At 48.9% G+C, this 26,644-nt stretch overlaps 1 protein-coding gene across 1 annotated transcript; it reads left to right on the top strand.

Moving 5' to 3' along the window:
- The first annotated feature begins 28 nt into the window (after positions 1 to 28).
- Positions 29 to 26,644, top strand: CSF2RB (colony stimulating factor 2 receptor subunit beta). Its single transcript, XM_074949978.1, has 14 exons — positions 29 to 224; positions 1,348 to 1,517; positions 4,672 to 4,801; positions 7,196 to 7,386; positions 9,695 to 9,837; positions 10,270 to 10,441; positions 11,101 to 11,236; positions 11,327 to 11,487; positions 11,887 to 12,032; positions 12,131 to 12,302; positions 13,743 to 13,833; positions 15,252 to 15,321; positions 20,557 to 20,660; positions 23,534 to 26,644. Exons 2-14 carry the CDS (start codon positions 1,454 to 1,456, stop codon positions 24,282 to 24,284), a joined length of 2,331 nt encoding a protein of 776 aa, XP_074806079.1. The 5' UTR covers positions 29 to 224; positions 1,348 to 1,453; the 3' UTR covers positions 24,285 to 26,644.

Here is a 26,644-nt window from a genome sequence, read left to right as displayed (position 1 = left end):
GCTCCTTGAAAGGAGGCAGATGGGGGTGTGGAAGCCCTCAGAGGGCAAAATGTCCATCCCAGGTTCATTATTTCCCATGGGGATCCATTCCAGTTTTGGACAGCCGTGGTCATTGCTGATTCCTGTATGCGTAAAGACGCTCCAGCTGCCAGGAACTGAGGACTGAGCGGGCCAGCAATCCACCTGCTGTGAGGCGGCTGTCCCACCGGCAGCTCTTGGCTCAGGTGAGGAAACTCTGCCTTTACTGGGGGAAGGGTACGTGGCAAAGAGAGCCTGTCCCCAGACAGACAAGGGCTCACGAGCTCTGGAGCCATCAGTCACAGTGGGATCTCTTCTCTGTGGCGAATGTTCACTTGTCTAGCACACCAGATTCTATCAAAGGAAATGGCATTTAGGAAGCTGGGGGTTGTTCTGGATGGCTCCCCATCTCCATGCTCCCGCAAAGTGGGAAAAAGCCACTGATCAGACATCTCCAGAGCACAGAGGCTTGGCTCTGTGGCTGTGCCCAAGGCGGGGTGCGTCTGTCATGCTCTTTAGAAAGCAGTAATATGGGGGCATATTCTCCAGAGGTGCAACTTGAACTTCCGTTGAGTTACCCCAGTGGAGAATTTGGCCATGCTCTTTGCACCACGGAATTCAATGCTAGATCCCACAAAAAGAGACAATAAAGCTCCTTTGGGATGATGCCTGTGGGTCAGGGTCCCAAAGCAATTCCCGGGGAGCTGGCTGCAAACTGCCAGTTGGAATCACTTCAAAGCAATTCTCACCTGCGGGCTTGCTGGAGGAGAAGCAGATGGGGTAGAAGCCCAGAGCTGAAGGAACATGAACACTGAATCCCCATCTCACTCCAAGAGGAGAGAGGTATCTTTGAGTGGCAGAGATGGGGCAAGGTAGGGTAGGATGGTGTGTCTCCAGGCTAGGCTTGGGAACCAATGCGGGAAGTGTGGGTGTGTGTCTCTGTGTTTGGGGGAAGTCCGGGGAACGAATGAACATGGAGACTGAATTCCCCTCACTCCATAGCCTAGGACTGTTTCTTGCTGATGAGGTTAATAGGGACAATGCCTGTTAGTCAAACAGATCACAATTGCCTCTCAGTTCTCTGGGCATTCAGCAACGCCGCAGTAAGGAGATGGGGACCTTGCTCTGCAACTAATTGGTCCTGCAAAGGAAATTTTATTCTCCATCCTCCCTCCTACAGGAGGTCTGACTAGGTGACCTAATGGTCCCTTGTGGCCATGATGGATCAGTGAAAGGTCCCCTCAGTGCAGGGAGGGGAAGTTTTGTATCTCACAGAAGGTCCCAACCTCCCCCACCTGACCATCACAGCTTGGCTTCCACATTTAACAGGGGACAAAGAAGCAGTGAACAAGTGTGAGTGCAAGAACCCCAGGCCGGCGACCAGCCCAGAGCACAGGGAGCGGGACTGAGCTGGTGGGCCCAGGCTGGCGTGAACATGAAGGCGTTCTGGAATGCTCTGCTGGCTCTGTGCTGGGCTTTCAGGGTCGGAGAATCTCGAGGTGAGTTTCAGTTTCTTTTCCGCTTCTTTTTCTTCCCTGCCCTTTTTATCATCTTCCCTCCCCTCCTTCCAGTCCCTTTACTCTCCTCCATTCCCTTTCCTTCTTTCCCCCTTTCCTCTGCTCGACTGCTCCCTCTGCCATTCCAGATGAGTATGTTGGTGACAAGACTGACAGGCAAGAGGTCGATTGTTTATATGAATGGATGGTATGGTAAGTGGATGGAAATGTGGATGGACTTACAGGTGGGAGGGTGCATGGCTGAATGGAGAAATGGTCGAATGGAGAAGTAGGTGAATGGAGAAGTGGATGGATGGATGGATGGAAGAGCAGGAGAGTGAGTAGATGGATGGATGGACAGGTGGGCTATTGTACAAATGTGTGAACAAGCTGGCTGGTGAGTAGGTGGGTGAACTGGAGGTGCAGTGCAGGGATAGACAGACCCCTGAAGGAGCATGGAGGGATAGAATGACACATAGATTCAGGTGGGAGGGTAAGTGAACAAATATCCATTTGGAGGTGTGGACAAATGGGAGGATGACTCTGTGTGAGAGAGAGGAGGGGGGAATATGTGAGGGGCAGGGAGACAGAGTAAGTCACCAGTGTCAATGTCAAAGGCCCATGTCTAGGAGTGTCCATCCCTCTGAACCGCCTTAGTTCCTTCTTTACCACTGCAGAGAACAAACAGGACCCTCTGTCATGTCCATTGACTGCTCCTGTTTCTAGGTTTAATCTCCCATCTGTGCACTGTTAGAGCTAGCTGTTTGTTGCTTTCTTCTAGTTCAGTGTACCTTAGAGAGGGAGGAATTTCTCCAAATTCCTCAATGTTCCCTCTGAGCCCCTACTGCCCCAGCTCTGCACCAAGCCCAGACCCTGTACAGACCCTAAAACAGGTTTCAGAGGAGGTGCCTCATGCACATCTCTCTTTCCAGAGGTGGATGTGAATGTCTGATGTCTGCTCTGCTGGGGCAATCACACTCCCCAGCCCAATGTGCTATTGGCAGGGCTTTCACCTCTCACACGCCCAGGGAAAGACACCCAAGTCTCCAGGCCTATCTGACCTCTGAGGCTATTAAGCTATGTGATCTATTCTCAGGTCCAAATCCCATGCTCACACCAGGACAGCCCGCTTCATTGCTGAGTCCTTCACTTGGGCCTTAGAGGCATTTTGTGGAATGGCTTGATATCATGTGACATGTCCTACAGTGCATTACTGCCAGCGACACCTCCTGAAATAATGTAACGATAATAAAAACAATACAACAGTGACAAAGCAAAACACGTTTCTCAATGCAAAGTTTGTTTTAAAATAAAATTCTGAAATTTTTCTTATACTACATGTGCAAAACAAACTCTTCAGAATTTCCATTGCTGAGTAATTTAAAAGACTTTGGTTTCGTTTCAGTTTAGAAGGAAACCCAATTTTGTAATGTTGAACTGTCCCATGCAATGGGAATTCCATGTGTGGCCCAGCTTTAGCCCTGCTCACAGACAGCACAGACAATTCTACTCCAATCAAGGGTGGTGTCTACCTGGAAATTTTACACACCAGAAGGGACAAGATTTCCCTCCTGAGCCACTAATAAGGAACTGATTGCATCTCAAACTGGAATTCCAGCAATTGTAGATTATCTGCTGCCTGTGAGGTCCCTGGACCTCCGCACCTTCTCAGAAAATGAACCAAGTACCTATCTCTGTTCCCCATCAGCACCGGGAAGGGAGAACTATATTTTCCCATTCCATTTGCTAGATTTTTAACAGGCCTTATCAATGTTTCTCTCACCCCCCACATTCCCTTAAATCTCTTAAAACTGCCTTTCGATTTGCCATAGCCTCTGCTAGGAGGGCCAGTGAACTCCAAGCAATAATCTCCACTCTACCCTATCCAGCAATCCACAAAGACAAAATGATTGTGAGGCCCCAGTTGAATGTCATGCCTAAGGGAATTAGAGAGACAAGGTGGGAGAGGTAATATCTTTCATGGGACCAACTTCGGCTGGGGAGGGAGAGAGAGAGAGAGAAGCTCTTGAGCTACACAGCGCTCTTCTTCAGGGCTGGGAAAGGGACTCAGAGTGGCACAGCTAAATACAAGGCAGTGTCTGATTTCCATCACAAACAGTCTATCTCCTTCACTGTATTCTTCCCTAGATCCCATTCCCCTCCCAAGGAAACATGTGTGCACACCTTAGACGTTGTGTTAGAAAGCCAACAGACATTTGTAGTTCTCTGGGAAAGATGTCAAGAAAAACCTGTCGAAACGGACACATTCTCCGTGGGTGAAGAGGTGCACAGGGCTATGTTACACCTTCGGGAAAGTGCAGATTCCTGCATGGATAAGATCTCACTCCACTAGCGCACCTGCAGCGCCGTAGCTGGCCTTGGACATCAGGACTGTGTGGTTCAGGAGAAGGAATGGAGGTGGTTGGTGGGCGCACTCCTGTATGCAGCGGAGGTCGTCTGACCCGTGACACTGTGAGGATGCTCATGCACCACCCCACAGACATGGCTTTCAATGAGGGTTGTGTGTGCTCACCACCAGGGCAACTCCCACAATGCGAATCAGAACTGCCTACCCCCAGCGTTCAGAAATCAAGGGTCAGGCCCAAAAAATCCTGAGAGTGACTTCAACATCATGAGATTTGAATGAGAATACAGTTGCGGGGGTAGAGGTGGGGATGATTTGTCGTTTGTCGTTGGTGTATTTAGGGCTCATCCTTCAAGCTTCTCTTCCCAACCGTGTAGGTCAGACACTTACTTTTTGTACATGAAAAGTGAGATTCTCGGGTAATAACCTCAATGCAGACGTTGGGGCTTTAAGAAAAACACTCAGTAGCCCGACACGCATGAGAGACTCACACAAGTTAGCCAGACTGTGAATGCACAGGGACGATTCTCTCATTACCACAGCTCCTGGTAAGTAAACCTCTCTTTTCCAGCCTCTGGACTGTGAGCATCGGAGAGGGGGAGGTTTTTGTCCATCCATCCCTGACACGTGAGCTAACTGACATGCGAGGGACTCCCGGGAGAGTTTACCCTTTCGCGCCTCCTTCCCCCATCTTTGCCCTTCCCGCCATGGCACCGGTGTGCACATCCCGTTATTCCTCACTGCCCATCTCTATGACCCACCGGCAGCGTTGTGCTTTCCTTCGCCCTGCAGAGAGCCTCCCGATGCAGAGCCTGCGCTGCTACAATGACTACACCTCCCAGACGACCTGCACATGGCAGGAGTGCACAGAGGCACGTCGCTTCCTCAATGTGACTCTTCACCATGAGGACAATATAGACAAGTAAGTGCCTGAGCCCTGCTCTGCTGCAGAAGGACACAGGAGGCCTGTGGCTCCTGAACCTCAGAGGTGGGAATGGGAGGCGGGAAAGGGATCGGAGCTGACTGCCAGGCTTTGAGGCGCACGTAGACACCTGTGCTGGCCCTGCTGGGAGGTGGAAGTTGGAGACTCTTTTAGGTCTGCATTGGGAGGATGGGGAGATGCAGGAGGGTGCGTTACTCAGTTTATTTTCATTACATTCATTGCCACTGAATGCATCCGATGAAGTGAGCTGTAGCTCACGAAAGCTTATGCTCAGATCAATTTGTTACTCTCTAAGGTGCCACAAGTCCTCCTTTTCTTATTACCTTTTCTGTCACTCTCCCTTGATTTTTCTGGGAGATCCCAGGTGTGAGTGATGGCAGGGCCTGTTAGCTTACTGCACCTGGAGTGGAGAAAGAGGCATTAGAATACAGCTGGAGTAATGCTCATTCATCAGCAGAGGAGGGAGCGCTGGCTCTGCTCTCACAGACCTTCCACACCTCCCTTCTTTGCAGCAGGGTCAATGGGAGCATTCTGTTCTATGTGGGTTTTTGCACTGCCCTCATCACTGTCATATCTGAGTGCCTTCCAGGAGCGCGTTTAACCAACATGACTACACATCTGTAACATGTGGTTAGCTCTCTGATCCTTTCCCCCAGCGGGAGAAGCATGTGCAGTGCAGTTTGAGTCGTTTTTTGTTTGGGGGAGGAGGGGTGTTAATATACAAATGTTGCTCTGTATTTGTATTAGAGAAGGTAAGTCAAAGAAATTCACCTTGCACTTGGAGCGGAAGGCGATGAGGTTTGGGATGGTCCTTAGTTCTTGGGGGAGTTCATTCCACAGTCTCAGTAGTGCCAGAGAAAGGTCTTCTGCCCAGGTCAACTTTACCCTTCCTGTAGGAGTTCCTGTGTGCAGGCCCACCTCTAGGATTTTTGCCGCCCCAAGCAAAAAAAATTTTGGCCGCCCTCGCTTTTTTTCATTCCCCCCCCCCCCGCCCCGCTCCCGCCCCAACTCCACCCCTTCCCCAAATCCCCAGCCCCGCCTCTTCCCCCAGGCGTGCCACATTCCCCCACCCCCTTGCTTCCTGCAGCTCCCCCCCACCCCGCAACCCCCGCCCTGGCTCACCTCTGTTCCGCCCTCTCCCCTGAACACGCCGCCGCTCCACTTCTCCCCCCTCCCTCTCAGGCGAGGGAGAGGCAGTGCGTTCAGGGGAGCAGGTGGAGCGGAGGTGAGCGAGGGTGGGGGGGAGCGCAGGAAGTAACGGGGGGGGTAGAGGAACCGCTCTCCGCCCCAGCGCGCCTCCGCTCCACCACCGCTGCCTCCCCCGAGCGCGCCGCCACTCGGCTTCTCCTCCCTCCCAGGCTTGCCGCGCGAAACAGCTGTTTGGCATGCGGCAAGCCTGGGAGGGAGGGAGGGAGGGGGGAGAAGCGGAGCGGTGGCAGCGCGCTCAGGGGGCAGGCAGAGGCGAGCTGGGGTGGCGGGGGCACATTTCTAGGGGCGGCGTGGCCGACGCCAGAATGCCGCCCCTAGAAATGTGCCGCCCCAAGCACCTGCTTGTTTTGCTGGTGCCTAGAGCCGGCCCTGCCTGTGTGCCCGAGGAGTAGATTTGTTGACCGTGGTCTTCATCCTGGAGTTTTAGATGATCTGTTAGATACCCTGGGCTCAGGCCATGGAGTGCCATGAAGATAGGGTCCAAGACCTTGAACTTTATTTGACATTTTATGGGAAGCCAGTGTATAGAGCTGAGGAGAGGTCCGATATGTTTACCTCATCCAGTATTGCTGAGCTCACCCCAGAGACGGCCCATGCCTGCTGATAATGGGGTAGCACCACCCCAGAAAAACCTCAAGTCATCCTCTGCTCCCGGCAGCTCTTCCTCCTGGAAAGCAGTGGCCTCTCCCTGCAGCTCCCAGCTGTTCCTCCTGCCTCTGCTCTCCCTGACAGGTGCAGCTCACAGCTCCCCGGCTCAGCTGCCCTGCAGGGAGAGGGCCTGGCTGCACCATGTGACCCAGGAATGGTGGGGGACACATGACCCCACATGCCCCCCTGTGCATCACTTCTGGCTCACCACCTATTGTACCAACTACAAGGCTCATTTCTTTGACCGGCCTTCTCTAATATAAATATAATATAAATGCAAAGCAATATGTGTATATGCTCTCCCCCTGAGGCTAGGGTAAGATAATAACTGTAGCAGAGGCATATTCACATTTCTTAAGGCTTTATTGGAAGGTGCTCAGATACTACAGCAATGAGTGCAATAAAAGAACTTATATTGAGTAGAATAGAATAGATGTGGGGAAGATTTCAGGAACCTAATTTTGGATTAGCTATCTGTATCTACATCACCTCGTCACCCTCTCTCTCTGCACGTAGGAGAAGCACACAGATCCCATGTGAGCGTCAGGGAGCTGAAGGGTTGCCGTTCTGCCAGGACTCCTGTGTCTTCTGGAGCTGCCACAGGAACAGCACCATTTTTGCATCAGCGGTGCACGACCGTTACACTTTCAAACCTGATCGGTTGCTGCAGGCTGAGCTGAACGTCAGCCTCTTCCAGAATGGTAATGGTGAGACACCACCTCTCTCTTCTCTCCAGGAATATTTTTGATTCTCTGAAATGAATACTTTTCCCTCTGTGCAGGTCCCCCAACCCTAACCAAGACTCCTGATCCCCAATCAGAGTGGATTGGTTTAAATCAAAACAATTTCCATTTTAATCATGATTGAAATCAGCAAGCAGCAAGCCTTGATTTAAATCCTTGATTTTAATTTTGTTTTGTGTTTGTACTTTTTTAGTTATTTTTTAAAGAGATGTTGATTTTCATTGGTTGGTAACCATTAACACATGTTGTTTTGCAACTAAATATAGCCTTTCAAAAGGTGACAGAGACGTAGTAATCTATCAGCACTGAATGTCTTTCAGGGCTAATCCAAGGTTGACCCTAGGGAGCTCGGCTTTTGTTTCTTAGCTCCAGCCCTTGTCAGAGTCCAAACAGCAGAGATGAAAAATCTTCATGTCCACTATCTTGATTTCCCTCTTCCAGCATTCAAACCGATGGGACAAGGCCTTCTGCACATTCTTCTCTATGAGTGGATGGGGCAATCAACAAATTTTGTGCTACAACGGTCCACTTAATTTTGATAGTCCACCTGGATATGTGGGGGGAGCTACCCTTCCCATCTGAGTGCATTAGTTCAGAGTGAGCATTTTTATAATTATACCTTGTAGCATGGAATACAGACATTACAAGTAAGATTAATGTATGCAGCAACTTACAAGCATTTTATTGTCTAAACACATCCTTACAAGTCTAACACCTATCTTGAACACTACTAACATATAAAAGTGAGCTGGTCTGGTTTCCAGCTATGAATTTGTCAGTGCTCAGCTGATGCTTACAGACTTTACAGGAGCTGGCAGCTGGTTTACCAGCATCACAATACCTATACATGTTTTAAAAGCATTTATATAGCCTAACACATTTATTCAGATTCCTCCTTTTTACTTTTTTGTATTAGGTTACAAAAAGGTGAACGATACATTTCTTACTTACTAGGTTATGTTTCATTTTTACTTGTGATAGGTATCAAGCTCAATTTGGATAGAAATTCAGATTCAATTAAAAAGGCACAAAACCAGCATTTTAGTTTGTATTAGGATTACTATAATTAGTTAAATAAAACTACTTTATGTGTGCTGGATACATAAGAAAAAATGTTTGTCAAAACATGTTTTGCATTTAAAATTAACAGAATTGTTAAACAAAGGAAGTAGTAAGTGACTTTAATTCATTGTTTCGGATCCCCACATTCTTCAAGATTTTAAAACTAGTAGATCTCGTCCTCTCACACCTAGTTTTTATACAGAGATTGGAAGAGCAAAACAAGCTTTCCTGCTTTTTCAACTCCAGTTGGTTTCTTAATGTGGAATGAACTAGTTGAATAAACAGAAATGAAGAAAATATTCTCTAAGCACCAACAGAAGAGGTTACTGCTGTCAAAAGCTGCTTTTAGCACTGTAACAAATTCTGAATCCAGGTGCTTAGCCAATGACTTCCACCAGTTCAGTCTCACAGTCTTTAAAACTTGCAGCAAATATGTAATGCTTAATATTATTATTGATTTAAATGATTATAATAGATTATGGTAAATTTAGGCTTTAAGATAGTTGTCATAATTTCACATTTAATTTTAAATAGGCTTTTTTTTAAAAAAAAGGCTGTATTTGATTAAAACTAAAAAAACTATTTCAATAAAAAATAATTTTAATTTAAAAATTGATTTTTCACCCTATCCCTAACCCTTCACCTTGCTTCTGCATGTCAGCTATAATTCTGCTAGGAACTGAGTTTCATTTTCATTGTGACACCTGTTTAATAGCTTCTCACTTACAGGATTCTAGATAGATAGATAAATAGATTCCTTCCTTACCTGCCTACAATGGAAAAGGTGGATGTACTCCTCCCAACTGACCCACACCCTTGCTATACCTGGGTTTCTCTGCTATTAGGAAAAAACTGATGTCAAACAAACCTTTTCACTCAGAAAAATACACAGTAATATGTCTCCATCTTTAAATGAATGCTGGCTGCTATGGGTCTACCTGACAACACTCACCTCCCTATTCTCCTTCTGTTCTGTTCATCACTATTTTCTGTAAGGCCTTGGCAACTTCATTTCTTTCACTGCCAAGTGCCAACAGGCCTTAGATTTTTTTTTTTTTTGCAGCAGCAGCAGCAGCCCTGAGAAATCACACAAAAGCCTGATGTTAGGCAGATCTGGGTCCTTCCTTATGGAAATAAAACTTGGAAAAGCCCTCTGCCCTCTCCCCATCCACTAATAACCACAGCCCATGTTGTCCCTTCCCATTTCCAGTCCAGACCCTCCCACCTCAGAAGCATTGGATCAATGTCACAGAAGCAGCCTGGGAAGCAGCTGGAGAGAGAAAGGGAAGCCACTGGGTGTACGATGCATTGGAGTTTGAAGTGACCTACAAGTGGGAGTGCGAATCCTGGGAGGTAGGCATGAGATATGCTTAGGCATTGGCATGTGCTGTTCTTGGTTGCAGAAGACAACCCTTTGCAATCCTCTGAAACCTGCTTGGCTGCCGCTGAACCCAGCCAATCCTCTGAAACCTGAATGGCCCAGACCGTGGGTCCGTGCATGCTGCAGCTAGCTGTGTGTGCATCTTAGAAGTCCTGTGCTGTCCAGCCATGGCCTTAGCTGGTTGAGACCAGAGATCTAGCAATTAAAAAGCAGCCTGTGTGCTCTAAGAGCAATGAGCCCTGCACAAGGAGCATCTGGCTCCTCCTTACCCAGGGATCACAGCACTGGCTGTGCTTGGCTGAGCTGAATTAACCAAGAAAAGGGTCCTTCCCCCACCTCTCTGACAAGTCTCTCTCTCTCCCTCCATCTTCCCTCACCTCTCGCTATCTCATCCCCACTGACAGAAATCTTCCTCGGTGTCAGTCGCAAGCTCCTCCCCCTGCCTGCTGCGGCGTGATGCCCTTGTGTCAAGCAGCTCTTATGTTGCTCGTGTGCGATCCAAGCCGAGCCAGGGCGCTGGTTGGTCTGGGCAGTCCAGCGAATGGAGCACTGCTGTGTCCTGGAGGTCCCAGGAAGGTAATTATGAGGCCGAAGGGTTGTGAGGGGAAGTAGGGACATGCTGAGATGCTGGCAGCAGAAGGATATTGTGCTTCGCTTCCAGAGGATTCGGGGGCTGAGCTGATGACATTGGAGAATCTCCGGAATTTGATGAAAATGGTCCCGTTTCACTGGTGCTCTCTTATTTGAAGTGAATTTGCTGTCACTGACAGGTAGCAGAGCAGTAGCCAGAGAGACTGCAGCACGCTGCTTAGTTGCTCGGCCCAGGAGCACGGCACCAGTCCCAGTGCAGCACTGGTAGGGGCAGTACAGGCTCCTTACGCACTCTTCCCCTGCCACTGCATCTCAAACCCCTGGCCTTGATGGGGCCCTTCTAGAAGTCAGAGGTGTGCTCAGTATCCGGCCTCTCAGCTAAAGGGCCAGTGAGTGCCAGTAGAGATGGTGGGTTTTGGTATATGAGCTCAGGAGAGGCCAGTCTCTGTCTCTCACAATACGTGGATTGTATCGATTGGATGAGTGGACCAGCTTAATGCTCTGGACTGCCCTAGAGAACCCTGAAAGTAAAAGTTTTCCCTTCCTCCCTCCAACGGTCACAATCAGTCCCCACTCTACTGTCCTCCCCATCCCTCCCAACCCTGCCCCTCCCAGAGCTGCACTAACCACTGGCTCCTCACTAGGGGATGAGGCTCAGCCCAAGAACCTTTGCTGCCTCTTCAATGGGGTTGATCGGCTAACGTGCAGCTGGGAAGTGAGGAGAGAGATCACCAGCTCTGTCTTGTTCACGCTCTTCTACAGAACCCCACCGGCATCAGAGTAAGTGACCTGCCCTTGGCAGCGTATTCCTGTCCTCCTGTATCTGGCCATCCCTCCTGCTCACTCAGGCCTGGCTGCTCTCTTCCCCAGAGAGACAGAATGCTCTCCAGTCCATGAGGAGGAATTGCCTGGCAGCCACTACCTGTTCCACTGCTGTGAGATCAATGTCACCAACCCCAGCAGGCTGAGCCAGTACCTCATAACTGTCCGGCCCAAGAAGGAGGAGAAACTGATTGAAGCCAGCAAAAACAGTGAGAGCCCATTTGGATCCTCTGCCCAGGGTTATCTGGAGGTTTCTCCTCCAGCTTAGGAAATGCTTGGGTTGGCAGAGAGGTAGAATGGCTAACAAGAGAGCTAGACAGTGATGTCTGGGTTGGACAGATGGCTGGTAAAGGAAGCTCCCAGCACTGGAGCTCCTGACTGGCACCCACAGAGCACTGCTGTGTGGAGGTACAGAATGGGCGTGTGGAGATGAGATGTGTCAGACGGGGACACTGCTATTAGCCGTCCTTGGTGCTAGTCTGCTCAGGCAACAAGTTTCGCACCAGCGTATCCTTAGTCCTGCCCACAGCCCAGAGTGGGAAAGGGAATGGGCAGGAAGATAAGCTGGGAGATGGATGCATATTCCTAACGTGTTGTTTGTGTTCTAGTCAAGCCGCTTGCGCCTGTCAACGTGACAATGACAAAGAGGAAAGAGCAGGAGTATGAGCTGAGATGGACAAAACAGATCCTAGGCAATGACAATAAAGTCCAGAGATATGAATTCTTGTATTGGAAGACTGGTGACTCCTTGGAGGTAGGTGATGGTACTGCTGGGAGCCCAGGACTCTGCTGGGGATGTGGGTGGATGGGACAGAGAGTTCCTTACCCCTCCTCCATCTCTTCTCTTCCCAGAATGCCCAGAGTGTAAACATCAGCAATGACGAGCCTCCCCTCATCTTCACCCTGCAGATGCTGGAGCCCTCCACACACTATAGGGGGAAAATGCGGGCAAGGGTGCACATGGGTACCTACCAGGGGCCCTGGAGCGAGTGGAGTGAGGAGTGCACCTGGGAAACTGAGAGTGGTACATCCCAGCTGGGCTACTGGCTTTGGGGGAGGGGGTCAGTTCCCTCCCTAGAGAAACTGGTCCTTTAGCTGGGGTTTCAGGGGAACTGGGGTTTCATACAGTTAATTAAGCAAAGAGCCTGACCAGGGTCCCCTTGATACCTGGCTGCATGCTTCAGTTCACAGAGAAGGAGTATAATTGGCTTATCTGAATGGGAGCCCAGGGCTGCCATTTTCCATGGCAACAAGGAAACAGTATGAAAATCAGGAGTTGGAAGTGGATGCACTAGGTGAGAAGAGAACAGGGCCTCCATAAGGAGGCTTAAAAGCATGAACTGCCTACGTTGTCAGAGTGTCGTACAGAGGTTTTAGTTCCATGATTCCCAGGAAAATGACTGTAATCTTCCCCTACACGTAGTATCTCTGCACTGCCAGCTTTGAGGTGTCCAGGTTACTACCTTTAAGAGGAACCAGGCAGACTGGATCCCACTGGACATGTTCAGGATGAAAATGGGGCTGAAAGCCAGAAGAGAAGTGAGAAGTGAGAAGTTCATGGATCTACGTGGAGGGTTGGAGAAGGGAAGGAATGATCCATGCTAGAAGGTAGAAAGGGATCAATCAGTGGAGCTGGGTGAACTGTTCATTCTGAACAACATTTTCATGTTTGTGAAATAATAAAAAGATGGGCTCCTTGCAACTGATTTTAAGCAAATCTGTTGGAGTTTACATGGGTTTCTCTGGTCATTCAGAGAAGCATTGCTTCATGGGTGTGTTGTTCAGCATTTGGAATTCAGACTGTGCCGTTGGTCACGAGGTCTGATGGTGCAGTTCCTGGTCTCCGATTGGCTTCCTGAACCTGTACCAACAGGAGAGGTGACTGAATAGGCCTTAATTGTGAATTTTCAGACTCAAATGTTGGTGTTTCCTGTAAATTCACGCTCAACTGCAAGTCTCCTGGCATTTCTAATGACTGGGTGTTTTTCTTTTTTTGTTGATATCTGCCATGTTCTCATAAGGATCTTCACCCTGAAGTTGCTGATCTGTTCTCTCAGTCTGAACTTCACTTTAACAAAGTTCTTTGCTCTGGGAATTTCTTCATTTTTTTTTAAAAACACAAATACAAGCTCGTCCCCAGATGTTTGCAAAAAAGTAAACTGGTTGTCCAGATAGTCATGGAAAACCCAATAGAAAGGGCTCAGGCATGGCTAGATCAAATCATGAGTTGGATTTAGCAAACGTGTTCACAGATTCATTGTCCTGATTAGGTCACATTTAGTCTAGCCCACATGGGCAACTATTCCATGGTTGAACAGAACTGTCAGTTAGGACATGTGACTTGATAGGCAACCTACATTTTCCTGACCTCAATATCTTCCCTCAAGAGCATCCACAACATAAGGTTTGATATAGAATGAAGCCATTTTCTGTTGCTGTTCTCTCTCTCATTTATCTGTCTCAGTCTGGTCACCACTGATTCTCCCGCTGCTGGTCCCAGTCTTCACCATCGTGCTGATAGCATTTGGCTGGTGTGGTTATAGAGGCTTACTCAGGTAAGTCTGCACTGGGAGTGGGAGATTCTCCAAATGCATTGGTAGAGTGCAAAAAGAAAAGGAGTACTTGTGGCACCTTAGAGACTAACAAATTTATTTGAGCATAAGCTTTCGTGGGCTACAGCCCACTTCATCAGATGCATAGAATGGAACATATAGTAAGAAGATATATATACATACAGAGAACATGAAAAGGTGGAAGTTGCCATACCAACTCTAAGGCTAATTAATTAAGATGAGCTATTATCAGCAGGAGAAAAAAAAACTTTTGTAGTGATAATCAAGATGGCCCATTTCAAACAGTTGACAAGAAGGTGTGAGAATACTGAACATGGGGAAATAGATTCAATATGTGTAATGACCCAGCCACTCCCAGTCTCTATTCAAGCCCAAGTTAATGGTATCTAGTTTGCAAATTAATTCTAGTTCAGCAGTTTCTCGTTGGAGTCTGTTCTTGAAGCTTTTCTGTTGCAAAATTGCCACCTTTAAATCTATTACTGAGTGACTAGAGAGGTTGAAGTGTTCGCCTACTGGTTTTTGAATGTTATGATTCCTGATGTCAGATTTGTGTCCATTTATTCTTTTGCATAGAGACTGTCCGGTTTGGCCAATGTACATGGCAGAGGGGCATTGCTGGCACATGATGGCATATATCACATTGGTGGATGTGCGGGTGAACGAGCCCCTGATGGCGTGGCTAATGTGATTAGGTCCTATGATGGTGTCACTTGAATAAATCTGTGGACAGAATTGGCATCGGGCTTTGTTGCAAGGATAGGTTCCTGGGTTAGTGTTTTTGTTGTGTGGTGTGTGGTTGCTGGAGAGTATTTGCTTCAGGTTGGGGGGCTGTCTGTAAGCGAGGACTGGGTCTGTCTCCCAAGATCTGTGAGAGTGAGGGATCATTTTTCAGGATAGGTTGTAGATCTTTGATGATGCGTTGGAGGGGTTTTAGTTGGGGGATGAAGGTGACGGCTAGTGGTGTTCTGTTATTTTCTTTGTTGAGCCTGTCCTGTAGTAGGTGACTTCTGGGTACTCTTCTGGCTGTGTCAATCTGTTTTTTCACTTCAGCAGGTGGGTATTGTAGTTTTAAGAACGCCTGATAGATAGAGATCTTGTAGGTGTTTGTCTCTGTCTGAGGGGTTGGAGCAAATACGGTTGTATCTTAGAGCTTGGCTGTAGACAATGGATCATGTGAGCGCAGGGAGGGGCAGAGAAACAAGAGGGAGGTGCTGCATAGGCACACCCCTATCCTTGATCTAGGGCTTAGTCCAGCTGGGGATATGCCTGGGCTGCAGCTTGAGTGTAGGGCCATGGAGTTTCAGGACCTCTGGGTTGACAAGGGGGCCCAGGGTAAGGCTGTGTGTCTGGTGTAGCCTCCTCCCAAGAGAAGTGACCCTGCAAACTCTGTCTTGTTACAGCAAGAAGAAAAAATGGGAGGAAAAGATTCCAAATCCTGGCAAGAGTCAGCTGCTCCAGAGCTACCTCCAGGTAAGAGAGAACTGCTGACCCTGGAGAAGTGGAAGTGGAAGCTCTGCATGGGTCAGAGAAAGGGGAAATGCTGCCCTGGGGTTTATTGTTGAGTGTGTAGCTGCCCAGGTGGAACCTGTACATACTGATCAAACCACTGCCTCCGACTGGGGGATGATGGGAGCACTACGAGTAAAGTGGAAATGGCAGATTAGGCCATTCGTCTCTCCCATCTGTTATCCTGCTTCAGTGGCCAAAACCTGATGCTTCAGAAGTAAACCAGCTCCTGACCAGAATGCACGTGGTCAAGAGTGCAACATTCTGCATAGGGAAATTACTTCCTGGCCCTATGTGCTTGAGATTCGGTTACTACTTGTGTAACTTGCACCACTTCCCATGTTATGAGCCACGCCATTAATTGGTTCTTTATAAAGCCACAGCCCGCTGCCCTTCAGAGGCAGGGAGGTTTCCAATACAGTGTGGGAAGATCTATTTCTTTTCTCCCCTCCCCCTAATGTTATCAGCTGTTACTTGTATTGAGTGACCCTCTCTTGATATGGGAGAAGAGAAAAAAAGGAGTCACCACCCAGTCTGCCCAGTCCCCTTAGTGATGATCTTCCAGGGCAAGTCCCAACTACATGCATTTCCATGCGAGGGCCAGTCACAGTGTTTGATTTGCAGGAGCGCAGGGACTGCTCCCTCCTTGTGCCCCCAAAGGGCTGGGGAAGGGGAAGGCAGGAGGCTGAGTCATGGTCCTGTCCCACCTCTGTACCAACTGCACCCCGGTGAGCAGGTTTAATCACCGTACAGGGTGGTGGCGCCTGCCTAGGTCCCCCTCAAGGGGACACAGTCCCTCCCCAACCCAGCCTGAAGTGGTGGCGCTCCCCACCAACACAATTCCTAAAGACCTCAGCCAAATCTATGCCAGGTGCCTCCATGGCTCCCATCAGCACAGTATGGGGTGCCTCATAATCTTTAGTGTATTTCTCCTTATGATGCCCTTGTGAGGCAGGGCAGAACTATTATCCCATTTTACAGCTAGAAAACTGAGGCAAGGAGGTTAAATGACTTGCCCAAGGTCATGCACAAACTCTGTAGAGAAACAGAAACTTAAACCCAGATCTTCCACGCCTGACACTAGCCACCATCCCCCCGCCCCCCCTCCACTCTTGTCCTTAAATAGGACATTCAATAAACCTGTCACTCTTTTTCTGTCCTGTCGCTGCTGCCCAGACCTTGACCCACCTCCACTGGCCCTCTCTGAAGCTCTTCAATCTCAGCTACATCCTCCCTCCTGGGAGGTGATCAGAAATGTAGTGCTCCAAGGAGAGCATCTCCCCCCCTTCCCCCGGTCTGACAGAAGGGCATTATTTCCATTCCATTTTTAATGCTCCCATGCAACCTATCAGCTTTCAGAGCTTTGCCCACCACTGGGCAGACACCTCCATTGCTCTGTTCCTGAAGGCTTGGCTGTAGCAAGTAGCCACCCCAGCACACCTGCTCCTGGCTGGGTGGGGCAGTGCAGCAACTTTTGTCTTAGTTTTCCCCTACTAATCTTTGGCCTGCTCCAGCCGTTAAGAATACCCTGGCCCTCCGGTCAGACGACTTGACAGAGTCCTGCACCTTCTGGCCAACAGATTCCTTTACCAAGTCTAATAGAACTGTAAACAAAACAAAACCCTCAGCCTGGCTGGGCTCAGGTGGCCACAGGCCTGCCTCATCCACTGTAGCTTATCCCCACAGCTTGTCTCCAGGTCCTGTGCTTTCAACAGCCCTGCTGTCCAGGGGCTGGCACACTCCTCCCCTCTCTCAGGGGCTCAGGCAAGCTACTGCTCTTCAGGGCCCGTGTCTCCAGTCAGGCTTCCCACTCACCCCTGGAGTAGCCTGTCTGCTCTGCCTCCTCCCTCTCAGCCTTCTCTCAGGTCACTTCCCACCTCCTCTCCCCTGGGTCTCCTTCCTCCCACAAGGCTCACTCAGCTCTTTATGGCCACAAGCCCTTCTCTTCCCCACCTGGGCTTTATTTCTAATTAGTCCTGGCCCATCCTCCAGGTTCAAGCAGGCAGGTTAACTGGCCTCTCAAGCCTTTACCCTTTCACAGCACCTGTAGAGTAAATACCCCATTACATTGTGTAACTGTGCCTCAGGGGGTCACAACTGAGAATGCCAAACTGCTGAGAAACAGGGCAAACACAGCCCAAAACGGGTGGGTATTCTTCCATAAGATATACCAAACCAGAAACAAAAGTAAACTTCTGTTTCACCACCCTGGCTATCAAGAAGTCATAAAAGCAGTTTCCTTAGACATTCCAGTTCTTATACCACCACCGAAAACACTGGATTTAGAGAGGAGTGGTTCTTTACAACCAGCCTCAAAAAATATAAAAAGGTTCTTCTGATCCCAAAGGACCAGCCACACACCTAGGTCAATATGTACCTCAGATCTTACCCCAAAATCATGCTGATGCCAATCCTTGAGTATCTAGAATCTAAAGACTTATTTATAAAAAGAAAGGTGAGAGTTAAAATTGCTCAAAGGAATCAAATACATACAGTAATTGCAAAGTTCTTGGTTCAGGCTTGTAGCAGTGATGGAATAAACTACTGGCTTAAGTCAAGTCTCTGGCTGCTTCCAAATCACTGAAAGGTCCTCAATTCCTTCATTAGAATGCTTCCATTAATATAAGTTCATAGTCCAGAGCTTTGGGCAGGAAAGAGGCAAAATGGAGGGCTTTCCAGGGCCTTTTAGATCTTCTGCCATGTTGAGGGAACCTATCGTTTCACACAAAGCTCTCAGCACAGCTACTGGAAAATTACAGGTGACAAGACAGTGTTTGGAGTCACATGGGCAAGTCACATGTCCATGCATGAAGGTTTGGAACAGAAGAAGTGTAGCATGGCAGGCACTCACCGCTGCAGCATCTCCTGCTGGACATCCAGGAATTAGCTCAGTTCCAGCCTTGGAGCGCCTCCTGCTGGCCGGTGTCTGGCCCACTGGCCCACCGTGCCTCAGTGACCCATCAGGGTCAACTGGACCCTAATTGGGTGTGGCCACACCTGTGGCTGTTTACCCAACCAGCCTCCCTTGGCTGCCTTTAACCCTTTCTTAACCGGAGCGGGGTGACCACCCCGCTACAAGAAGCCATCACCTATACCTCAAAGAGCACCTTTGCAGGACAGTTCTTTCAGTGTAGATGAGCATCTCCCATGGTCTATTTTCCGGTAAGTGTTTTTTGATGAGCCACTTAATTTGAATAATCCCTCCAAGATTGCTGGCTAACTACCTTGTGGGAGTTACCTGGATTTCAAATGCTTGCTCCTGGGGTATAGAGCCAATACTTAGAACTTCAAATACAAAAATGATACATGCATACAGATAGCATAATCAGAACCAGCAAATCATAACCTTTTCATAGGTATCTTACATGCCACATTTTGTATGAGATTTGTTGCAAATATAGAACAGAGATTGCAACAATGATCCATATGGTCCTATCTTAATCAGATAACATCACACATTGTCCTCCGAGGACCCTGCCCATCAGTGCATAGGAGAAGCCCAGGTGATAGTATTTTTGACACTGTGTTTTAGCTTACGCTTGTGCAAGCTGAACTGCACCTACTATCGTGTTGCTCATTCCCTCGAAGGGGTCACATCCACCCGGAGATGCTGTCAAGTCTCTCTAATTCTAACTGAAACAATCTTGTGTCACTGACAAACGTCACCAGCCTCCTGCCCAGTGCTCTGTCCAAATCCATAATGCACACAGCTCCCAGGGCTGGCCCCAGAACAGCTCAGTAATGAGCTTTCTGCGCCCTGAGGAGCAGCCATTCCCAATAGCTCTTTGTTCCCAGTCGTACAGCTGGTTTTCAATCCACAGTTGGACCTGTTCCTTACCCCGTGGTTTTAAGTGTCTGTCACGTTTCATTAGGTGTCTGATCCAAAGGTGTCCGGAAATCCCAGGAAATGGTGTGCCCCAGCTCACCCTGAGATGGCAGAGCTCTCATGCTATAGACACAGGCTGATTTCCTGGGCCTTGTCCCTGCCTACAGCATCCCCATAGTCTCCCAGGGCAGGGCTGACATTATGCACAATGGCTGATTTGCTGCCCTCCTGCACCTGCCCACACAGTTGCCGTGCGCTCCTTGGGCAGAGCTGCCATGACACACCTGGCACTACCTGACGAAGGGCGGAGTTAAATGAGAGAAATCAGCACTGGGGAAATGAAAGGCCTAGGGAGAACAAAATAAACCTCACCTGTAATGTCAACATCCGTGTCTTGTGAGCCTCTCTGGCCGATACGTGCCTGCAATCACACTCAGTTTTGAACAGGGTAGCACCCACCTCTTGTGGGTGCCCCCTTCCTGGTCGGGTGTGAGTCTGGTTTTCTTTCAGTTCTTACAACAGGGTTGCACCTGCCTCTCATGAGCACGCCCTCAGCCAATGGTTCTTTTGGTGGTTCTTCAGTGGCTCAGCCCTCCAGCTGAATCATACACATTGTTCCCCCTTCCGGGGTGTACAGTCTCTAGGTCTTGCTCATGGCCCTGGTATGGGGCTGTAGCATCAAGGTTTCCCCCGGTGGTGCTGCCTTCTTTAACAGCCCAAAAGGGGCCCACCTCGGTACCCTCAGTCGGTGTCCTTTCGGCAGCCCTCCCTGGGCTCAGTCTTCAACCAGATCAGCAGAGCCCATCATGGTACCCTTTTCTAGTCTGGCTAGGTTCTGGGCTCAGCCTGCCCACACTGAGCTGGCCATGGTCCTGCTGCTCTTCCTGCCAGCCAGGCACCTGGTCTTCAGCAGCCTTCCCTGGGCTCAGTCCTGCCTGCAATGAGCTGTCAGTGGTCCTGCTGCTCTTCCAGCCAGCCATGCACCCACTTCTCCCTCTTCAAGCTCCAGGCAGCAACTGACTGCTCTGCCCCTGCTGCTTCCTTTTATATGGCCCTTCTGCCCCCTGATTGGTCACTCCAGCAGCCTCTCTGATTAGCTGCTCCCCTGCAGCCACTCTAGACTGCCTGGAGGACTTCTCCTCTGCTCTTTTCTGGGGTGTGGTGAGGCAGGGCCACAAGGCCTCCAGCAGGGGGCCTCCAGACCTATTCCCCCCATCAAACCACCAGTCCCCAGGAGCAATGTTGCCCCCAAGAGGGGTTAAAGTGCTACCACACACTGTGGTATCTCCACTATGGGGCTTCTGGCTCCCCTCTGCCCTCAGAGAATCACCCTCTGTCTGCCAGGAGTGCTATCTGCCCTTGTCTCTTTTCAGAAAGTAGCGCTTGGGATTCCGCTGCCGAGCAGCCAGCTGGACTTTGGCAAGCAAAGCTCTTCCGAGAAGACGGACCTGGCCAGCTGCATCCAAGTGCTGGATGGGTGAGTGGTCAGTGCACTGCTCAGTGGTGATACTCTCCGAGACGTTGCTTGGTGATGGTGGCATCTCAGTTCCTGTGGGTGGCTGATCCCATCAGGGAGGGATGGCAAATGTAACTGGTGTGAATGATAAACGTTGGCACATCCTCCACATGACCATCTGGAAATGTCAATGGATGGACTTTTCCCTGGAAACACCAGTCCCAAACCCTGAGCACTTTCTCCCTGATCTCTCCTTCTGGAAATGGGCTTGCCTCAATGCCCTTGATTTCCCAATCTGGAAATGGAGGTGTGTGACAGGTTGGGTCACAGAAACCCTCTTGGGACTGTCACCTGATGTGCTGAGATTACCTCTGAGCCCATTTGCCATGCCAGCGTGGGACTCCAGAAACCTGTCTTGTTGAGCCAGATACGCTAATCTGCTGCAACACAGACCCAGGGTCTGACCCACGCCCCCAAAGCTGCAGACTTAACTGAAAATGGCTTAGCAAATGCTCCTGTCTCTAGCGCCCAGACACCCAGCTCCCAATGAGATGCAAACCCCAAATAAATCTGTTTTACTCTGTATAAAGCTAAAACAGGGTAAATTGTCCACCCCCTATAAAACTGATAGAGAGATATGCACAGCTGTTTGCTGCCCCAGGTATTAATTGCTTACTCTGGGTTAATTAATAAGCAAAAGTGATTTTATTAAATATAAAAAGTAGGATTTAAGTGGTTCCACATAACAACAGACAGAGCAAAGTAAGTTACCAAGCAAAATAAAACAAAACACACAAGTCTAAGCCTAATACAATTAAGAAACTGAATACAGATAAATCTCACCCTCAGAGATGTTCCAATAAGCTTCTTTCACAGACTAGACTCCTTTCTAGTCTGGGCCCAATCCTTTCCCCTGGTACAGTCCTAGTTCCAGCTCAGGTGGTAGCTAGGGGCTTTCTCATGATTTGCAGCCCTTTCTTCTGTTCCATCCCCTTTTATAGCTTTGGCACAAGGCAGAAATCCTTTGTCTCTCTCTGGCTTCCCACCCCTCATTCTAAACGGAAAAGCACCAGGTGAAAGATGGATTCCAGTACCAGGTGACATGGTCACATGTCCTGTGAGACCCCAAGCCTTCATTCTTCCTGGCCTGACTCACAGGAAGGCTTGCAAGTAAACAGAGCCGTTTACAACCAATTGTCCTAGTTGATGGGAACCATCAAGATTCCAAACCACCATCAATGGCCCACACTTTGCATAATTACAATAGGACCTCAGAGTTATATTTCATATTTCTAGTTTCAGATACAAGAATGATACATTTATACAAATAGGATGACCACACTCAGTAGATTATAAATTTTGTAATGATACCTTACAAGAGACCTTTTGCATGAAGCATATTCCAGTTACATTATATTCACACTCATTAGCATATTTTCATAAAATCATATGGAGTGCAACATCACACCCTCGTCCTGAACTTACTGCCAGAGACTTGGACACTGTCCATGGTGAAGACAGTACATCTAAAATTCCCATTTTTTTGTGGACAGGGCATTTGCTACCCAGTTCTCTTTTCTTCTCCTCCTGAGCATCTTTCTGTGCTTCAATCTCTTTGTCTTTTAAGTCCAGTACTTGCTGGTGTGCAGCCCTTTGTTTGGCTGCTTCTGCCTTCATGGCAGCCTTTTCCGGGCAAATTGCGCATCAATTTCCATTTGTCTTCCCTTGAGACTGTCACTCGATGAGCTGGGATACCACAGGGAACCCCCTCCTGCCAGAACAGGCACCCCTCCACTCCTGTCTTGCTGAGTTAGACACTCCAGTCAGCTTCAGCACAGACCCTGAGGTTGGGCCACACCCCTCTGCAGTTGACTGAAACTGAGATCCACTCAGTTTAGGGGCTTCTGGAAATGGGCTTGCCTCAATGCCCTTGATTTTCCAATCTGGAAATGGAGGTGGATAAGCACCCCCTGCACAAAGATGCATACACGCCCCCTTCCCTACACGCCCTATTTTCCTGTCATCTGGAAGTGAGGCCCCCACCATTCTTGGGGATGATTCTGGCTCTGGCAGCATACAAGAGCCAGTAGGAGTTGCAATAGGCCAGAGGATAATTCCCCCAGTGCAAGAGAAGTGTGGGGCCAATGTAAGAAGCCCAAGACTGCCCTCCTCACAGCTCCTGGTGTAGGGAGGCTGTGCTGAGGCAGGGTACCCATCATGCTCTATGCTGTGAGGGATTCTGGGTTAAGAAGAGTAGCCTGAGGAAGGCCGTATTCAGTTAGAATAGCCTGAGTCCCAACTTGGAGACACTTACAGCTGTACCCCTTCTCTGGCTTAGTCTCCCCTGGCCTTTGATACCCACCACCCATGGGTGGGTGCCCAGCCATCACTGGTCACTTTTGGAAAGCGCAGGCCATTATTTGTATTTGTTTGAACCCCCATCACTCCTTGCCTGTCCCCTCCCTTTGGCTAGCGTCTACCTCAGTGGCTGTAAGCTCCTTGGGGCAGGGGCCATGTCTTTTTACAATCTCTGCCAAGTGCCGGGCAAAGGTCTGGTGCTATATAATGTGGGTGGTGGTGATCACGGTCTCTGAAGGGTGATGTGCTGCTTGGGCCCCTTAGACTCCAGAAACACAGAAACTGCCAGACTGGGTCCAGCCAATGGTCCATCTAATCCAGGATCCTGCCAGGAACAGATGCCAGTGCCAGCTGCTCCAGAGGAAGGAGCAAGAAACTCTGCTATAGGCAGTTATGGGATAATCTTCCACCAGGGAAAGATTCCTTCTAACCCACAAGAGACCTCTCTCCCAGGGGGCCCTCAGCTCCACTCCCTTTCCATATGTGATGTTCTCTTCAGGGTGCCATCTCTGATTCCTCTTGTTTCCCCCTTGCAGACCAATGAAAGTTAATTCAGCAGAGCTCCCTGCAGCCATGGCCGAGAGGATGATGTGCTTCCCTGGTGCACTGGACCCAGAGAACCCATGTCAGACTCTTGAAATGACAACTCCAGCTCCACATCCTGCAGCCCCGGCTAGCTGCCGTTCGAGTCAGAGCACCAGTCAGTCCTTGTCGCCAGCCACTCTCCCCTGGAGGAGCAGTGCTAAGGTCACTGCTTCTCAGGTACCCATGACCTGCTTTGACTTTAATGGTCCATACTTGCACTTCCCCCAGGGGTGCTCCCTGCCTGACATTCATCAGGACTGGGAAGCTGCCCCACTGGGAACGAAGGGGAGGCCAGCGTCCCTTGAGCACTTGTCCCTACCCCAGGGGGCCCCTTCCCAGACCTTGCTGGTGGGGGAGGAGAGAGGAGCAGCTCAGCTCCACCTCATCTCGCTTCCTGCTGAGAAAGAGATGAAGCAGCCACTTGCTGGAGGGCAAGAAGGGCCACAAGACCAGCCAGCAGGTGGGGAAGTGGCGCAAGGGGACACCGAAGGTCAGAGATCACCAACTGCTGCCATCTTAAACAACTCTGGTCAGAAATGGCCAGTGGGATACTTCACCTCGGAAGGTCTGTCACTGATGCCGGCAAGAGACTCTGCCCATCTGTCCCCTGCACTGGCCCCGCAAGAGGGGATGCTCACTGCTGCCACCGTCTTGACGTCCAACCCTGACGGCCCAGGCCACAGAGGGCACCCCCAGCCCTGAATTGGGCCCTGAGACAACTGATGTCGCAGTCCCAGTTCCATTTCCAGCATTAGCTACTCCCTCTGGAGCGCACCAGCATGCATTTGGAAGTCACGTAACGTTCCTCAAGGCCCCCCAAGGCACCTCAGAACCCATCAGTGTTTCCTGATCCTTTCTGTCAGAGGGGGTTGATACTTCTAAAGCAGAGCCTGTGCACGAGAGTAACATGGTCATGTTCAACCCCGATGACACTGGGCCAGTTTTTCGACACAAGATGGAGGAATTCTTTCCTAGCCTCAAATCCGCACGCAGGCCATTCAGCTCATCAGAACTCTAAAGTGTGACGCTTACTTTGCATTGCGGCTATGGGAACGACGGGAACCAGTTGTCAGGGCCAGGGAACTCTGCTAACTCTGCAAGAGGACTGGTGAAGACAAGAGAGCAAGTGATTGGATGAAAATTCCACCATTCAAAGCATGTCATCACTATTGTTTTCCCCACTGTTCCCCACCCCTCTTACACAGGGAAACAAAAATTGCAATTCTTCTTTCCAGCCTTCTCCACTCCCAAAGGGGGTGGAAGACATCAATCAGCACCATGTCCTCCTCAGCTGTATTAGTATATTTGGATACAGAAGCCAGAAAATATATCCCCATTGGAGAGACCTGCTCATTACACACACTCTAATCCCCCTGCCACTACCATGTTCGTCTTGCTATGGTTTTGGTGCAGAACATAATGTTGAGTTCAATGCAAACTTCACGGCATGAATGATCAAACGTCATGTCACTGATAAGATTCTGTCACAAGCACCTGGAATGAAATGCCTCACATTCTTTAAACAGTCTAGTTTATTTAGAGAGATAATACTCATCCAGAAGAATTGGTGTTGGAAGGGTGTAGATACCAAGGAGGGATTGGAATGGTTGAGTATGGGACAAAGTGCGTCAGAATAAGGGCTGAAACAGAAACAGGGAAATTTGGCTGGGATCAGGAAACCTTTCCTAATTGTGACATCTACTATCCTGTGGAATAATGTCCTTATTAGCAGTGTCCTTAAATGTCCTTAAAGCAGTGGAAAACCCATCATAGGAGACAAAAACTAGATCAGAGAAAACAATGGAAAATATACATTATTGCAGGGAAAGCTAGGGGAGAAGAGGCTTTTAAGATGGACAAGCTACGATTTCACTGGTCTCTTCTATCTCTAATTCAGAGCAATCTGGATTGCTTGTTAAACTGGGAGCAAGCAAACAATATGTGCTTTAATACAGTTAAATGTAAATGTATACATCTGGGACCAAAGAATGCAGGCCATACTTACAGGATGGGGGACTCTATCCTGGGAAGCAATGACTCTGAAAAAGATTTGTCATGGTGGTTAATCAGCTGAACATGAGCTCCCAGTGTGATGCAGGACCCAGAAGCGCTCATTCAAATCTTGGATGCAGAAACAGGGACAGGGGAATCTTGGGTAGAAGTAGAGAGGTTATTTTACCTCTGTATTTGGCACTGGTATGACCACTGCTGGAATACTGTATCCAGTTATGGTGACCACAATTCGAGGCTGTTGCTAAATTGGAGAGGGTTCAGACAAGAGCCATGAGAATGATTAAAAGACTGGAAAACACGCATGACAGTGACAGACTTAAGGAGCTCAAGCTTTTTTGCTTAACAAAGAGAACGTTAAGGGATGACTTGGTCACAATCTATAAGTACCTACATGGGGAACAGATATTTAATAATGGGCTTTTCAGTCTAGCAGAGAAAGGTGTAATGCAATCCAATGGCAGAAAGTTGAAGCTAGACAAATTCAAACTCGAAATAAGGCATACATTTTTGTCAACGAGGGTAATTAAGCACTGAAACAATTTACTGAGGGTTGTGGTAGATTCTCCATCATTGACAATTTTTCAGTCAGGATTGGATGTTTTCCCAAAAATCTATTCTAGGAACTATTTTGGGGGAGTTCTCTGGCCTGTGCTATATAGGAGGTCAGATTAGATGATCACAATGGTCCCTTCTGGCCTTGGAATCTATGAATGTATGATTGCTAAAATACTATGATTTGCTGGCTTTCCAGTGCATTGGCTGTTTGTGGAAGATGGTAACATCAAGCTGGTGCTTTGGTGAAGATCTGAGCAGTTTCTTGTAAGGTATGAACTGTGCCAAACAAAAAGAAGCCAGTTCTTTCCGGTTCCTCTATTGCAAGGAAAAAATATTGGCTCAGAGCTGTAACCAATGATCACACCTGGCAAAAATCAGCTCTTAATCCATTGGTCAGCTCCATTACTGATTGATTTAGATGTGTCACCTACCAGGTGGGATGTTTGAGTCTCACTTGTTTGGGGCATCATGTGACAAGGCTGATGAGGTGAGGA

This window comes from Natator depressus, chromosome 1, assembly GCF_965152275.1.
Source record: "Natator depressus isolate rNatDep1 chromosome 1, rNatDep2.hap1, whole genome shotgun sequence".
In the NCBI taxonomy this organism is placed as follows: Eukaryota; Metazoa; Chordata; order Testudines; family Cheloniidae; genus Natator; species Natator depressus.
Note: the sequence above shows the minus strand (reverse complement) of the source record. Positions and strands in the feature narration are given on the sequence as shown.

Bases quoted from the DNA above. Each gene is read 5' to 3' on its own strand.
- CSF2RB (XM_074949978.1), top strand. From the start codon at position 1,454: ATGAAGGCGTTCTGGAATGCTCTGCTGGCTCTGTGCTGGGCTTTCAGG. The intron at 7,387-9,694 runs GTGAGACACCAC...TCCCATTTCCAG, and splicing joins CCTCTTCCAGAATGGTAATG to TCCAGACCCTCCCACCTCAG. The intron at 13,834-15,251 runs GTAAGTCTGCAC...GTCTTGTTACAG, and splicing joins GGTTATAGAGGCTTACTCAG to CAAGAAGAAAAAATGGGAGG.